Raw genomic sequence first — 14,440 nt, 5'->3', positions numbered from 1 at the left:
CCAGGCTGTGCCTCCTCTCTGCCCTCGCCCAGGGGATGGGGTTCCTTTCCGCGCAGGAGGCCCTGTCCTGCTGCCGGAGGTGGGTCCTGCCACACCCGCGTCAGCTCAGGTGAGGGGGCCGGGCCTGCCCGGGGCTGGGGTGGCGGCGCAAGGCCTCGGTGCGGCGGCCGGGCCCTTCGTGAGGGGAGGCGGCGGCGGCGGCAACAACCCGGAACTGCCGGCGGTGCGGGGCCGCCGCGGGAGCCATGCCGCCGCCCAAGGACGTGGTAAAGATCGCCATCCAGATGGTGGGAGCCGTCCCGCAACTCATCGAGCTCCAGCAGGTACTGCCCGTGACCCCGCACCCCTCCCCGCGCCCCCCGCCCCGCCTCACGGCCGGCCTCCCTCCCTCTCGCAGACCAAGCCGCTCGCCTCAGTGCTCAAGGACGTCTGTGATGCGTGAGTACCGCACTCGCTGCCCGCGAGTGGTGACAGCTGCCCGTGACCGGGCTGCCGTGACCCGCTGGCTGCCGGCACCAGCCGAGCGGGGCTGTGACCGGCCGCCCCTGGCCGCAGGTGGAACCTGCCCAACGCCGAGCGCTATGCCCTGCAGTACGCGGACGGGCGGCAGACCTACATCACCGAGTCGGTGAGACACCCCCCCGGCCCCCGGCCCCGCTGCCGCAGCGCCCAGCGGCTCACCGGCTCCTTCTCTCCTTACAGAACCGCAGGGACATTAAGAACGGGAGCATTTTACGGCTGACCACCTCCCCGGTACATCCCTCTGCCCCCCTGTCTCTGCTGTGTGCTCTGGTGCTCTGTGCCCCTGCAGTGGGGTGCTCTGAGCCCTCTGCCTCTGACTGCCTCTGTGACTTGAGCTCATGATGGCTCTTCTCTGTGCCTCAGACCCAGCAGAAATAACACAGGCAGGAGACATGTCTCAGCCTTCATTTTCCCTTGGCAGATCTTGGGGGAGTTTGAAAAGAAATTAAATAATTTTGAAATGCTTTGGACGTGGGGGCCAACTCATCAAGTGTTCTTGGTGTCATGCCAGTTTGACCTCCATCCTCAGCTCCACCTGGTCTCTTCTCTGGTGGCTCTGTTTCTCTGTCCAGTTCCTTACTGGGGCTGTTCCAGCCTAAGGCTCCTTCCAAAATTTGCACTTCAGCTCTTACAGCCACCTTCAAGCTTCTCGCTGTTTTTCTATGAGCCCCTTTGGGTTGATTCTTTCCTTCCTGGTAGGACCAAGAAGCAGAGCAGTTGTATATCGGGATCCAGAGCAAGAATGTGGATGTGAAGACTGACTCACTGAAGAAGCTTGCAAGCCTCTCCCAGGATGTTACCTTTGCTCAAGAGTTCATCAGCAGGAATGGCTTGAAGCAAATCTACTCTATTGTAGAAGAAGGGAACGAGTTAGTATCAGGACAGGACTTTACTTGCAGTCTTTGACTTTTCTTCTCCCTTGCTAATGCTGCATGAGCTCCAAGCTGGATGTTGGAGTGGACTCTGTGTTCCTGACTTGTTGATGCCTGTTCTGTGGCTGTGTCCCTGCATGCTGGCAGCCAGGGGAAGGTCCCCACAGATATGCAGTCCTGACTCCTTGTGAATGTGCCCAGACTTGAACCTTCTGTCCCTTCCCTGGCTGGGTTATCTGCAGCCTCATGGGGTTTCCTACCAGGAAACTCCTTGATCATCTTAGCCTCCAGTGCTGCTCCTCATTCCTGCCACACTGAATGATCCCTCTGCCCTGAGGTTATAGCTTCAAGAGTTCTGCAAGGAGCTTGAGAAAACCCTGGTTGCCAAATACCACTGCCTGTGTGACTCTTCCAGGATGTGGTGGTGCAGCTGCTCTGAGCTCCTGTCACACAGAGAATGTGGAACCAGGCAATGCAGCAGGTTTCTTGGAAGTAGAGGGAGGGATATGGGGTGGTTCAGCTTTCCTGAGGGCTTGTCTGCAGTGATCTTTGTACCATGAGGATGCAGCTTCCAACTACTGAACTTCCCCTGTCTTGACTTCCTGGCCAAGTCAACTTCCTGGGATGACTAAGTCTGTTTTCTTACCCAACAGTCTCTTTCCTTTCTTCTGCTCACTGCTCTCTTCCCTAGCTCTTTCTAACATGCCTACCAATGTTCAACTGCAGAGACACCACCATAGGATGGATCAGGGTATCTGGTGCCATCCTCACTGTATTTGTTCATCTGTTCCTCCAGTACAGGGGAGATGCTGGCTCATACCCTCAAAGCCTTCACAGAGCTGATGGAGCATGATTTTGTTTCCTGGGAAAATCTTAGTACAGTTTTCATCAAGAAGGTAAGAGTTTTCTACAATGTCCAGAGTTTGTGCCTGTGGCATCCCTTGTTATCCTTGTGCTCCAGGCTCAGCCTGCCATTGACAGATGGTTTTGTGTCTCCTAGATAGTGAGTTATGTCAACATGAATGCAGTGGATGCATCTATCCAGCAGCTCTCCTTGTCCATCTTGGAGAATATGGTGCCTACCAGTCGCCTCCTCTTTGAGGTGGTCAAAAAAGAAGTGACACTGGACCGCCTTCTCACCCACCTGCAGGTGTAAGTGGAGAGGCTGGAGCACCATTCATCCCCCTCCTCAGAGCTGGTGGCTCTCACATCCTCCTGCTCTTCCTCCCACAGGACAAATGCCCAGCTGCAGCTGAAGGCCATGGCTCTGCTCATTGCGCTGCTGCTGAGCGCCACCGACACCGAGCGCCGGGTGAGGGCCCCCATGGCAGGGTGGTGGCAGTGCAGAGTCAGGCACCACAGTGCCCCTGTCAGCGGGGTGCTCTGCTGAGAGCCCTCAGCTGTCAGGACTTTTTGTCTCAAATGGCAGAAGTATCACAGTTGGTGGTAGCTCAGTGATTGTAATGACCCAGCCCCTGGCACATCTGAGCTCTCAGGGTGGGCTCCTTCTGTGATGGGACCTTGGGCAGCTGGGTCCTCTGCTGTGGGGTTTGTGTTCTTTGGGATGGCAGGGCCGCAAGAAGTGCCCAGAGGTGTTTAAAGTCTATGTCCTCACTCTGCCTCCTCCTTTTTGTGGGGGAAATGATGGTGTGCTGAGCTGGGGAATGTCTCACAGCCTTTTTGTTTCCTAGGACATGATGGAATACCTGAGGGAGAAGAACATCAGGCAGTTTATCCACAAGGTGAGGAGCTGGGATTGTGCAAGGGTCTGCTCTGTGCTTCATTCTCTGTCCTTTCTCCCCAGGCCCTGTCCCCTGAGCCCCAACCTTTGGTGACCATGCTTGGCTGGGTTGCCTGTGTGCCCCATACCCCTTCCTTGAGAATGCCTATGGGTGCTGCTCTGCTGGCACCCATGTGCCCAGGGTTGCACCCCCATCTGCCTGCAGTTCAGTGCACACAGATCTTGCCCAACCCAAAGGGGAGTTTCCCACTTCCCAACACCCCTTTGAGCAGCAGGACCTGCTGGGATTTGGCTGTTGGGTTCTGTGCTTGGACTGGAAGCAGCAGCATGAGGGAACCTTCTGTCTCATGATCTCCTGTAGAACATTATCCACAGCTCTGAGCCGCTGGGGGATGAGATGGCCCATTATCTTTACGTGCTGCAGTCTGTCAGCCTCAACTTGTGTGAGCATCGCATGAAAATGTCCATGGATCCCTACTCACAGGTCTGGGAGTACTCCCCTTGCAAGTTGGTCCCTTCCACCAGTGGAAGTAGCTCACATTTGGGTGAACCCAACCCATTTGGGTTTGCCCTGGGAGAACCTGGTGCTGCGGGGCTCACTGGCATCCTCTTCTCTCCTCTCCTCTGTCCCTCCAGGAGCAGCGGGATCTCCTGCAGTCCCTGCGCCAGGCTGCTTTTGAGTCGGAGGGCGAGGCAGCTGCTGGCACCTTCAGCACCGAGCGCCGGCGATCCCTGTGTGCCAAGGAGTTCCGCAAGCTGGGCTTCTTGGTGTGTTCCCCCTGCATCCCCCTGAGCCACACGCTGACCCCACCACATGGCCCTGGTGGCACCTTCTGATGGCTCCCTCAAGCCAGGTGTCCCTGTTGGTGCTGAGGGACCACCTTGCAGTACCTCCCTTCTGCTCCCTCAGCACTCCTGAACAGCAAGTGCTGTGGAGTGCTGGGACTCAAAGGCAAGCCCCATGGCTGTGTTGGGAAGCCACTGCTGCTTGAAGAACAAAGCAGCTGCTGCTAAATTGCATCCTTTGTGTCCTCCTAGAACAACAGCAACCCAGCAGAGGATCTCCGCCGTGCCCCACCCGGACTCCTTGCTCTGGATAACATGGTGTATTTCTCCAGGAACACCCCGAATGCCTACAGCAGGGTAGGTGCTGTGCTCGCCCAGGGAACTCCCTGGTGGAGAAATGCTGGTGGATCTCCAGCTTCTTTTCCTTCCTTGTTATCTGTCCTTGGCCACACCCAGGCAAGTGTCCTTGCTCTGTTTCAGATGGAGATGAGTCCTTCCTGTGGGTGGGAGAAGCCATTTGAGGCCAGTGCTTCTGAAGGGTCCCCATAATTTTTAAGGGTTTGCTCACAGCTTTGTTTCCAGGCCTTGAGCAAACTGGGGCAGTTTGGGCAAAACCAGCAGGGCATGAGCCATGCTCCAACCTGCAGTGCCAGTGACCAGCTCCCACACTGCCACAGGGGAAGGAGGAGGCTGGGGCTGGATTTTGGGAAGAGTGGGTCACTTGTGTTAGAGATGGCTTCATCTATTGGGGGGACAGCTTGACTAGGAATGCAGGAGGAGTGTGGCAAGTCTGATACTCACTGTTGGGGCAGCCCTCCAAATCCATGAAACATGAGGTTATGTCCCTCTTCTCCAGTTTATCCTCGAGAACAGCAGCCGGGAAGACAAACATGAGTGTCCCTTTGCTCGGAGCAGCATCCAGCTCACCCTGATCCTCTGTGAGATCCTGCACATTGGAGAGCCATGTACGTGTGCCCAAGCTTGTCCTTCTCCCTGCCCTGCTGCTTGGGGAACAAGCTGCCAGGGCAGGGCACTGCATCCATGTGGCCACCAGGCTCTGGCATGGCTGACAGCTTGGGAGGGGGATGTAGGGCTGGGAATTACCCAGGTTTCCCTGGACACTGAAATTCCCTGGAAAAACTGGGGAGTCTGGCATCATCTGTCCTTCTCACCACAGGCTCGGAGACGGCTCAGGCCTTTTACCCTATGTTCTTCGGGCAGGATCATTTCTTTCAAGAGCTGTTCTGCATCTGCATCCAGCTGGTGAACAAGACCTGGAAGGAGATGAGAGCAACCCAGGAAGACTTTGACAAGGTGAGGGGGGATGCTTCTTCCCTGGATGGGAGTACAAATTCAGGGATTTGGGGAGTGTTGGCAAACTGGAGTTGACGTCCTGTGCCTGGCAGGTGATGCAGGTGGTGCGGGAGCAGATCACCAGGACCCTGTCCCTCAAGCCCACGTCCCTGGAGCTGTTCAAGACCAGAGTGAACGCACTGAACTACAGCGAGATCTTGAAGCTGCGGCAGACGGAGCGGCTGCACCAGGAGGAGACGCTGGCTGTGCCTGTGCTGTGAGTGGGCTGTGGGCAGGAAGGGGAGCTGTGATGGGGGCCTGGGGCAGGGACAGTCAGGCTGGGAGGTCAGTGAGTGCCTGTTGAAATGGCTGTGCTCCTCTTGTGCTGGCTGTCACCCCAGGGAGCTGCGGGAGAAGCTGAAGCCGGAGCTGCTGGAGCTGATCCGACAGCAGCGCCTGCTGCACCTCTGCGAGGGAACGCTCTTCCGCAAGATCAGCAGCCGCCGCAGGCAGGGTGGGTGCACAACCCTGCTCCAGAGTGGGGGCCTGGCAGGGGGACAGAGGCTTATTCCCATGTCCCCTGCCACTGGGGAAGTCCCAGTTAATCTCTGGGAGTAGAATGCCCAACTTCCTGGACAGCTGGTATGGGCTAAACCCATGGGCTGGGAGAAATGGGGAGTGCTGATAAGGGGGCAGCTCCATGCCCCTTGGGAAGGGCATCTCTGCAAGGGGAGGCTGAGAATTTCTCATGGCTCTTCTGCTGCAGACAAGCTGTGGTACTGCCGCCTGTCCCCCAACCACAAGGTGCTGCACTATGGGGACGTGGAGGAGGGGGTGCAGTCTCCTCCCATCGAGAGCCTGACAGAGAAAAGTAGGTGATGGAGAGAAAGAGAGGGTGGGAAGGAGGGAGGGGAGCCCTCTGATAACCTCCAGGTTTAGACTGCCTTAAGGTGGGAATTGCCCCTCTGCTTAGCTGCTGCATGGCTGTCCCAGTGTCTGCTGGTATTGTGGGACTGGGAGCTGTGGGAGTTCAGGCTGGGGCAGACTGGCTTCCCAAAGGGTGCTGCAGAGGGTTTGAGCCCCCCACCCCAAGCTGTGGATGGCTGTGAGTCCCCACATTTGGGTTGTACTGGGCTCTGCACATGGGGCACCTGAAGGAGGGGGAGAGGGATGGGAAGAGGGAGAATTAATGCATAGCTCTTCCACTTGCTGCAGTTCCTGTGGCAGACATGAAGATGCTGCTGGTGGGGAAGGAGTGTCCACACACAAAGGAGAAGAGCTCTGGGAAGCAGAACAAGGTCAGCACCTCACACCCTATCCTGTCCAGCTGGGAATGGGTTTTGGGAGTGGGTAGATGCTGGCAGGTTGTGTGGTTTCATGGACAGAGACCTCTTGGGTCTCCTGGAGTGCAGAGGAAGAGGCTGGGTGCAGCTCCTGCTCTGAACTGGGTGGAGTCCAGCTGAGAAGCCAGCTAGCCCCTGTGCTGTCCCTGCAGGATGTCCTGGAGCTGGCCTTCTCTATTGTGCACGATGTGGAGGAATACTGCCTCAACTTCATTGCCCCCACCCGGTACGAGGTGAGCTCCAGGGGCCCGCTGAGGTGGCACACTGTGCCCAAGATGTGGTGCCAGGGCACAGCAGTCAGGGAGCGAGCTCTGTGTGTCCCTGGGGGGTGGAAGCCACAGCAGGGGAGAGATGGGCTCTCTGGCTGCCCAGGGCTGGTGCCAGAGATGCCCATGCTCTGCTTCCCCAGTTCTGCCTCTGGACAGATGGGCTGAATGTGCTTCTGGGCAAGGAGATGACAAGTGAGAGAACACAGACAGACCTTGATGTCCTGCTGTCCATGGAGCTCAAGCTGCGGCTCCTGGACCTGGAGAACATCAGCATTCCTGACAACCCTCCTCCCATCCCAAAGCCTCCCAGCAACTTAAATTTCTGCTATGACTTTAGCCATGCAGAGCAGTGAGTTCCTCCCTGTGCCCTGTCCCTACCCTCTATGCCCCTCAAAATCAAGTCCCTCCCTCCAGGCTCTGTCCCTCATCTCTGGCCCAAAGGGACAGGCCAGGTGCTGCTGGGGGTTTGGGTGTCCCACCCTTCTCTGCCTGTGTCCTGTCTCCTGCAAGAACCTGGGAATGAGCCACCAAGCATTATCCTCCTGTTCCAGGGGGGTGACCTGGCTGCTCTGCCCCCCTGCCATGGGGAGGTGAGATGAAATACAGACAGTCAAACCCCTCTGTGGTGGCACTGATTCCCCCACACTGCAGCCAGGCTTTGGGCAGAGAGGGCAAGGATATGGACTGGAATAAAGGTACAGGCAGCCCTGGGATAGCTGGAGGGGGAGCAACACTACAAAGGTACCAATCTGCACTGCCTCACTTTCGCCATCAGTGTAGGGGATCCTTTCTGGATGACAAAGTGTCAGAAAAAGGATAGAATACACCTTTCCATTAAGTTTGTCAAGCAGATGGCATCTCCATGTCCCTCCTGCACTGAAAAGTGTATTTGCTGATGCCTCTGCACTTTCCTGGAATGGGGGTGATTAGGGTACAAGCCCGTTTTTCCCAGCACCATTCAGCTGGGCCTGGTGTGACGAGCAGCCCCTGGTGTGCCCATCGTGCCAATTCCAGTGCCTTCCCCACCTGGGGCAGATACTTGCACACTTCAGCCATGCTGCTGCACTACTGCACCTCAAGCTACCTCCTCCCCGGCCCCACAGCCCCAGTGCCCTGCACCTCCTTGTGCCTGCATCTCCTCCCAAGGGTGTTGTGCTAACACAGCCACAGGTCCGTGGGGATCCAGCCATGCCTCTGTCTCCTGTGTATTGGGACAATAAACACTTGTGGAGAACTCGGAACCGTGTCCTTTCCAATGGTTTGGGGAAGGGCTCAGACTGACTGAGGGTCAAAAGGGGCCAGAGTGGGTAAGGCTGGGATGGCAGCACCGTGGGAGCTGTGCGTGAAGGAGCTGGGAGGATGGCTGGCAAGATCTTGTTCCTGGTGTTGAGGTGCAGGCTGAGTCAAGCTCCCTACAGCTAAGGCTATTTCCAGCCCAGGATGGCTGGGAGCACTGTGGATGGTCCCAGTGCCATGCTGGGCAATCTTTCTGTTCCTTTGTGTTGTTACTCGCACAGTGAAGTTCTTCCCAGTTCGCTTGTCCAGAAAGGGTGCGGAGTCTCCCTCACTGGAGACATTAAAAAACCACTTCTGGGAAGACCCTACTTGAGCAGGGAGGTTGGACCAACTGATCCTTTCCAGCCTCGCTATTCTGTGATTCCGTGGGAGGACCGCGGGGCAGGGCCATCCCCTCCCGGCCCGAGGCGCGCCCAGCCCGCCCGGCCCCGGGGCTCTGTCCCGCCCGTCCCCGGTTCTGTCCCGCCCGTCCCCGGTTCTGTCCCGCCTGCCCGGGGCTCTGTCCCGCCTGCCCGGAGCTCTGTCCCGCCCGGCCCGGGGCTCTGTCCCGCCCGGCCCCGGGGCTCTGTCCCGCCTGCCCGGGGCTCTGTCCCGCCCGGCCCCGGGGCTCTGTCCCGTCCCGGAGCTCTGTCCCGCCTGCCCGGGGCTCTGTCCCGTCCCGGCTCTGTCCCGCCCGCCCCGGAGCTCTGTCCCGCCTGCCCGGGGCTCTGTCCCGCCCCGGAGCTCTGTCCCGCCTGCCCGGGGCTCTGTCCCGTCCCGGCTCTGTCCCGCCTGCCCGGGGCTCTGTCCCGCCGCTTCCGCCGCGTCACGTCCGCGGGAAGCGGAGCGCGGAGCCGGCGCGGCCATGGCGGTGAGTGCGGGGCCGGGGTTGCGGGGCCCGGGGCTCCCGGGAGACGCTGACCGCCTCTCTTGGCTCCGCAGCCCAAGGGGAAGGCGGGCACCAAGGGCAAGAAGCAGATCTTCGAGGAGAACCGGGAGACGCTGCGCTTCTACCTCCGCATCATCCTGGGAGCCTCCGTGAGTGCGGCCGGGCGGGCCGGCGGGGCCGGGGCCGGGTTGGGAGCGGGCAGACGAGGAAAGCTGTGCCGTGCTCTCTCCGCAGGCCGTGTACGCCCTAGTGAACCTGGTCATCTTCTACTCGGCCGCCTCCGCGTGGACGTGGGTGAGCGCCGGGCACCGTGGGCACCGTGTTCTGCCCCGGCGGGGGCACCCGGGCCGGGGCTCGTTCGTGGCCCCGGCCCCGGGGTCGCAGCTGACAGCGCTTCCCTGTTGCAGGTCGCGTTCGTCTTCAGCTTGGTGGTCTACGGCACCAGCTACCGGTCCATGAACTCCATGGCAAAGCCGTCTTTCACAGACGATGGCAGCCTTGCCGACGGGGGAATTGACCTGAATATGGAGCAGGGGATGGCAGAGTGAGTGTCCACACTCGCACGAGTCCAGGTGAGCAGGACCTGCTGCCTGAGCGTGCACACAGAGCCAGGAGAGGCTCCCGAGGACAAGGCTGGGCCTCAGCTCCCTCCTCAGCTTGCCCTCTGGCATGGGCATGAGGGGAGCTGGAAGTTTGGAGCCTTTTTTTCTCAGAGTGTACCTTAACTGTCCTTATTACCTGAACACTTGGCTTGGTGTGCTCCAGTCAGGAGCCACGACGCGGGTGTGTCAGCCTGGCACGGTCACTGTCCACAGGGCTGAGCTGTAGAGGTAAGAGATCACAAAAAGTTCAGCAGGAGTAGTTTACAATCATCTTTCAGTTAACAAACAGTGCTGCAGCACACAGTGATAGGTGTTTTCTTTTTAAACCAGCGCAGCAGGTAATGCTTGACAGAGCAGAAGGGTTTTGCTGCCAGTTACGCCATCCTGGCTGCAAACTGGCCATGTCTTGAAATGGTCTGCATGCTAAAACTCCCTGTCTCTGTCTCAGCCAGCTCCTGTCACCTCCTCAGCCATTTCTGTCCCCCATGCTTGTGCATTCTTCATGTCCCTCTGCAGACAGCACTGAGTCTCTGCCTGTCCAGTCTCCTTGGTGCCACTGTAACTGTCTTTTCCTCTTTTCCTTGGTGAAGGAATGCCACAGTATTACAGGAAACACAGCAGTAATTCCTGCAAAGCTGCTAAATAAAATAAAGAGACATTGCTAGTACAGCAGAAATACCTTCTAGATTTACATATTTTCCAACAGTGAGCCTCAAACTAGTTACAGAAAACTGCCAGGTGGTTGTGGACACATTGGGCTTTGCTCTTTGTCTTCCCTGCCCTCAGCCTCTGCCCAGGTCCAGCTCTGCTGGGGATCTTCAGCATGTGCTCAGCGAGGTGCTGAGGTCCTGGCTCCTTCCTCACATGTCTTTGGGCTACAGCTCCAGGTTTACCTCTGTCCTTCCCTTGCTGCCAGGCTTTTGAAGAAGCACAGTGGGGCCTTGTTTGCAGCTGAGCCCTCTGTGTTGCATCAGGTGTTCTCAGGCTGCCAGGGTCATATATTGATGTATACAGTTTCATTAAAGTAAGTTTTGATTTTTGCCTGGGGATGTTATCAGCAGCAGGCACTGGGGTGCAGAACCTGCTGTCTCTGCACAGGATGAGCTCTCACCTTGTGTCTGGGTTAGTGGAATGGTGCCTTTAGTGCCTGCAGCAGGGGTGACTCAGATGTCTGGTGTAAGAGACTCAGGGGGGGACAAGACCAGGAGGAGAGGGAGTGTGACCTATGAGCTGGTCACTTGCTGCTCAGCCAAGTGTTTTGTTCCCATTTTACACTGGTTTGGCTCTCTAGAGTGGAATTGCAAAATATTTTGAATACCTTTTTAGTGAAACAATGTGTGACAGTTAAAGAACGAAAATACAGAATTTTGATGTTTGGGGTGTGCTCCTGATTGTGGAAGGTGCCTCTTGGAGTTGTGCACTGGGGCACTGAGGCAGAGTGCCTGAGAACTGCCCTGTGTGTGTGATGGTGCTGACAGGAGGCAGCACAGGGATCACAGCACCTGCTGTGAAAAGGTGACAGGCACAGCCCTGCTGCAGTCCTGAGTGCAGATGTACTTCCCTTGCTGCTGAGACACAGAGGTTTTTCTGCCTGAGCATTTGGGGTGGGGTTTATCACACATTAAAATGAATTAATGCTTATCTGAGTCATGGGCTATGCAAAACACAGGGGAGGCAGAGCTCTAAAAACAAAATCTTCAGAGCTGAAGTTCCAGTCCTTACCCTGTACCTCTAAATTACCTCTCTGGGGGTCAGGGAACCACCCTAGGCTAGCAGGTATTTCACAAAGCAGTGGGTATTTCCAGCCTCTTAGCTAAGCCTGCTGCAGCTGATTAATGCTGCTCCTTTGGAGCTGCTTCTGGAACACTGTGCATTTCATGGCATTTCTCTTGTGTTGTCTATTGCTGAAATGGATGCTTTGTGTTGCTCTGGGGTTGGGAAAAGCCAATATTCATGATCTCTGGGAGAGTTTGCCTTGGTGGGAGCTCTGCCTTCACCCTTCTGTGGCCTCTGGTAATGCCAGATGTCACTGAACCCTCAGTGTCTCGTGCTAGAGCTGTTGGTGGTGGTTTCTGCAGTGTCTTGAGTCGATGTTGTTTATGCCATAGCCTTTGTTTTCTTGTCTCCATTCTTGAATGTGACTGAAGGGTTTTTTACTCCAGCAGATGATGATTTAACCAGAGTGAGAGTTGGCCTGTTTTCTAAACCTTCATGGCACTCCCTGAGGCTTGTGTTGAAAAACTAATACCTGTTTACCTCTCCTCCTGGGTGTCAGATGCCCCGAGGGTGGTGGTTGAAGTGTGGGCAGCTGATTCCTCTCCTTGGCTGCTCTCAGCTCTGCCTCAGGCTGGTATGGAAGGGCTGGAGTCAGATAAGCAGGACGGGAGGAGGAGCCGTCTGTTGCTGTAGCTCAGCTTGTGGTGTGCTTGTCCTTTAGTGACCCCAAGTGTCTGTCAGCCTGTGAAATGGCAAGGGGAAGATTCATGGCTCCCTTCGGCACAGCCAGTCCTGAGGACTTACACTTTATGTCATTATAGGTGTCAAATCAGCAGTGCTGGCTGCAGCTGTGGGGGGTGGTTTTGTTGCTGATTTCCAACCCCCAGCAATTCCTCAGCTTTCTCAATGTTGTTTTTTTTCAGAGGGAGATGATCTCTTTAATTCATCAGACTATTTTGCTGTTGTTGTTTGTTTGCTGCTTTGATTCTTCTAGATAACCGTGTGTGGCAAAGCAGGGCCAGCCTGGCTTGGGCAGGGTCACTCCCCTGGGGCAGAGCAGACTGTGCTGGCAGAGCTGCTGTGTTTGCCAGGGCTTGGAATGAAAGATTAATGCTTTGCTTTTGTTCCCTCAGGCACCTCAAGGATGTGATCCTGCTGACAGCTATAGTCCAAGTGCTGAGCTGCTTCTCGCTCTACGTCTGGTACTTCTGGCTCTTGGTAAGCCCCAGCCCTGCTGTTTTCCATCTTGCTCTGCAGTGTTGCTTTCTTTCCCTGTCTTCAGGATGGAGGACATGATTTATCCATTTCATTTCAGTGTCATGTTTCAGGCCTGAACTATTTCCTGATATGTTTTTTAATCTCCTTGTCACATCTTGTTTAAAATTTCGGCTGAACAAGGCAAAGAAGTCCTGATCCCTCTAGGTCAACCACGCAAAAACTAGGCTGGCCTTTGTCTTTCCCTCTGGTCCCATAAATGGGCAACAAGCAACATGAGGCAGATCAAAGCTGTCTTGGTGCACAGAGTCTTTCTGTGTCTGTAACAAACAGTGTTTCATCATGTTTGGCTCTTTGAGCCATTCAGCGTGCACCAAGGCTGGGATCTGCTGCACACTGTGCCTTTGGGTAGATAAAATGCTACAGGCTTTCATTCCCCTTAACACACCAAACCTTTTCTGCTTCTGAAACGTTTGTCATGTGTCTCCAGCTAAAACTGTGTGTAGAAGGAGAAAAAAAAATCTCCATTTAGTTTAAAAATTCCACATTTGCTTTGAGGATATCCCACAGAAGTACAGAAGGCAATTGTGGGAGCATGGAAAGTTATCCCAGTTCAGTCCTTGATCTCATTTCAGTCCTCACCCACAAGTTCCTCCCTAGCTGGCCTGGCAGAGGGCAGCCTCGACTCGGCTGTCCCCTGGAGACCATCTGGGTCGCTTTTTTCATAAATTCAAAGAAATATGGGTGTGTTTTCCGAAGGAAGGAGAGGCGGAATGTCTGGACAGCTGGATCCCTCTGGGTAATTCAGACCTGATGCTGGGATTTCCATGCATGAAGCCTGAGCTCTGTATACATTCCTCAACCATGGAATGAAACCAGGCCGTTTATTTTGGGTACCTGCCACTGCCTTTGATTTCCGTGCACCCTGAGATGCTCTGATCCAGCTGCTTTGTGTCCCTCAGAAGGAGCAGCCTGCCTGTCCCCGAGGAGGGACAGGACTTTGTGCCTGAGTTTGTGCCGCGTGTTTTGCAGGCTCCGGGGCGCGCTCTGTACCTCCTGTGGGTGAACATCCTGGGGCCCTGGTTCACCGCCGAGGCGGCGCCCGCGGCTCAGGAGCCCAACGAGAAGAAGCAGCGGCGGCAGGAGCGCCGGCAGATGAAGCGCTTCTAGCCCTGCCTGGGCAGAGATCAACGCCCTCTCCCATCTCCATGCTGTTATTTCATCAGGGATGCGACCAAAACCAATCCAGAACCACCGCAGTAGCTCTGTTGCCCTTTGTCACTGCTGCCATTCCGACAGAAAGGCCGCAAGAGACTTCCCCCGGTTGGGTCTTGGCGTGGGCTGAGGCCTCACTCCTCGGGCTGACAAGGGGGTGATGCTGGGATGTGTGTAAATATCTTTTTAAAGCAGCGCTGTATCGCATTCAGCGTTGGGGAGTGCAATGCTGGAGGAAATAGTACATTAAAGAGCAGAGTCTTAACTGATCGTGCTGGCAGTGGGTTTGTGAAAAGTGCCAGCAAGTTCTTGGAGAGCTGGACTAGAGGGGAGCAGAATCCCCAGAGACAGGTGCTCTCCTTTCCCAAGCTTTGTGCTGCCCTGCCTGCTACAGCCTCTGCACCCTGTGAAGAATCTGCAGCTGCCCTGCAGGACCAGGAGTGAGGGGCAGCTGGGGATGCTGAGAACAGGGCTTGCAGCCAAACTTGGAGTTTCTGGGATCGAGCCTGAGCTCTCTGGAGCCACAGATTGGCCTGTGCTACCTTTGCAGGAACTCAGTGGGATGTAAGACAAGAAGCTGTGGGGTTTGTTTGGTTTGGGTTTTGTTTTGTTTTCTCTTAAGAGGGTACTCCCAGGGGTGCCATGACTGCTCCAGAGCTCATGTGTTTAAGACCAGGAACAGGGCAGTTTTTACTTTTGCCT

The 14,440-nt window shown here is 56.0% G+C and overlaps 2 protein-coding genes across 4 annotated transcripts; both read left to right on the top strand.

Annotated features, from left to right (window-relative positions):
- The first annotated feature begins 149 nt into the window (after nt 1-149).
- Nucleotides 150-8,059, top strand: ELMO3 (engulfment and cell motility 3). 3 transcript variants are annotated; one of them, XM_059481339.1, is made up of 20 exons: nt 150-323; nt 398-438; nt 556-628; nt 703-753; nt 1,222-1,391; nt 2,191-2,290; nt 2,395-2,546; nt 2,628-2,706; nt 3,086-3,136; nt 3,497-3,619; nt 3,772-3,903; nt 4,174-4,278; nt 4,778-4,886; nt 5,099-5,235; nt 5,328-5,491; nt 5,616-5,728; nt 5,981-6,085; nt 6,430-6,512; nt 6,710-6,790; nt 6,967-8,059. In XM_059481339.1, the coding sequence occupies exons 1-20, from the start codon at nt 246-248 to the stop codon at nt 7,177-7,179; spliced, it is 2,160 nt and encodes a 719-aa protein (XP_059337322.1). In that variant the 5' UTR covers nt 150-245; the 3' UTR covers nt 7,180-8,059. The 3 variants fall into 3 exon arrangements, with proteins under 3 accessions (XP_059337322.1, XP_059337323.1, XP_059337324.1); XM_059481340.1 differs by lacking the exons at nt 150-323; nt 398-438; nt 556-628; nt 703-753; nt 1,222-1,391 and having other exon boundaries at nt 2,399-2,546; XM_059481341.1 differs by lacking the exons at nt 150-323; nt 398-438; nt 556-628; ... (7 more) ...; nt 3,772-3,903; nt 4,174-4,278 and having other exon boundaries at nt 4,785-4,886; nt 5,143-5,235.
- Nucleotides 8,060-8,895: 836 nt separating this feature from the next.
- On the top strand, nt 8,896-14,003 carry TMEM208 (transmembrane protein 208). The gene is made up of 6 exons (XM_059481539.1): nt 8,896-8,972; nt 9,044-9,139; nt 9,225-9,284; nt 9,398-9,534; nt 12,442-12,526; nt 13,556-14,003. The coding sequence occupies exons 1-6, from the start codon at nt 8,967-8,969 to the stop codon at nt 13,691-13,693; spliced, it is 522 nt and encodes a 173-aa protein (XP_059337522.1). The 5' UTR covers nt 8,896-8,966; the 3' UTR covers nt 13,694-14,003.
- The last annotated feature ends 437 nt before the right edge of the window (nt 14,004-14,440 follow it).

This window comes from Ammospiza nelsoni, chromosome 13, assembly GCF_027579445.1.
Source record: "Ammospiza nelsoni isolate bAmmNel1 chromosome 13, bAmmNel1.pri, whole genome shotgun sequence".
Taxonomy (NCBI): Eukaryota; Metazoa; Chordata; class Aves; order Passeriformes; family Passerellidae; genus Ammospiza; species Ammospiza nelsoni.
This window is presented reverse-complemented; position numbering and strand designations above follow the sequence as displayed.

Coding starts and splice junctions, on each gene's coding strand:
- ELMO3 (XM_059481339.1), top strand. CDS start 246: ATGCCGCCGCCCAAGGACGTGGTAAAGATCGCCATCCAGATGGTGGGA. Junction 324..397: donor AACTCATCGAGCTCCAGCAG/GTACTGCCCGTG, acceptor TCCCTCTCGCAG/ACCAAGCCGCTCGCCTCAGT. Junction 6,791..6,966: donor TTGCCCCCACCCGGTACGAG/GTGAGCTCCAGG, acceptor CTGCTTCCCCAG/TTCTGCCTCTGGACAGATGG.
- TMEM208 (XM_059481539.1), top strand. Junction 9,140..9,224: donor GCATCATCCTGGGAGCCTCC/GTGAGTGCGGCC, acceptor CTCTCTCCGCAG/GCCGTGTACGCCCTAGTGAA. Junction 9,535..12,441: donor ATGGAGCAGGGGATGGCAGA/GTGAGTGTCCAC, acceptor TTGTTCCCTCAG/GCACCTCAAGGATGTGATCC.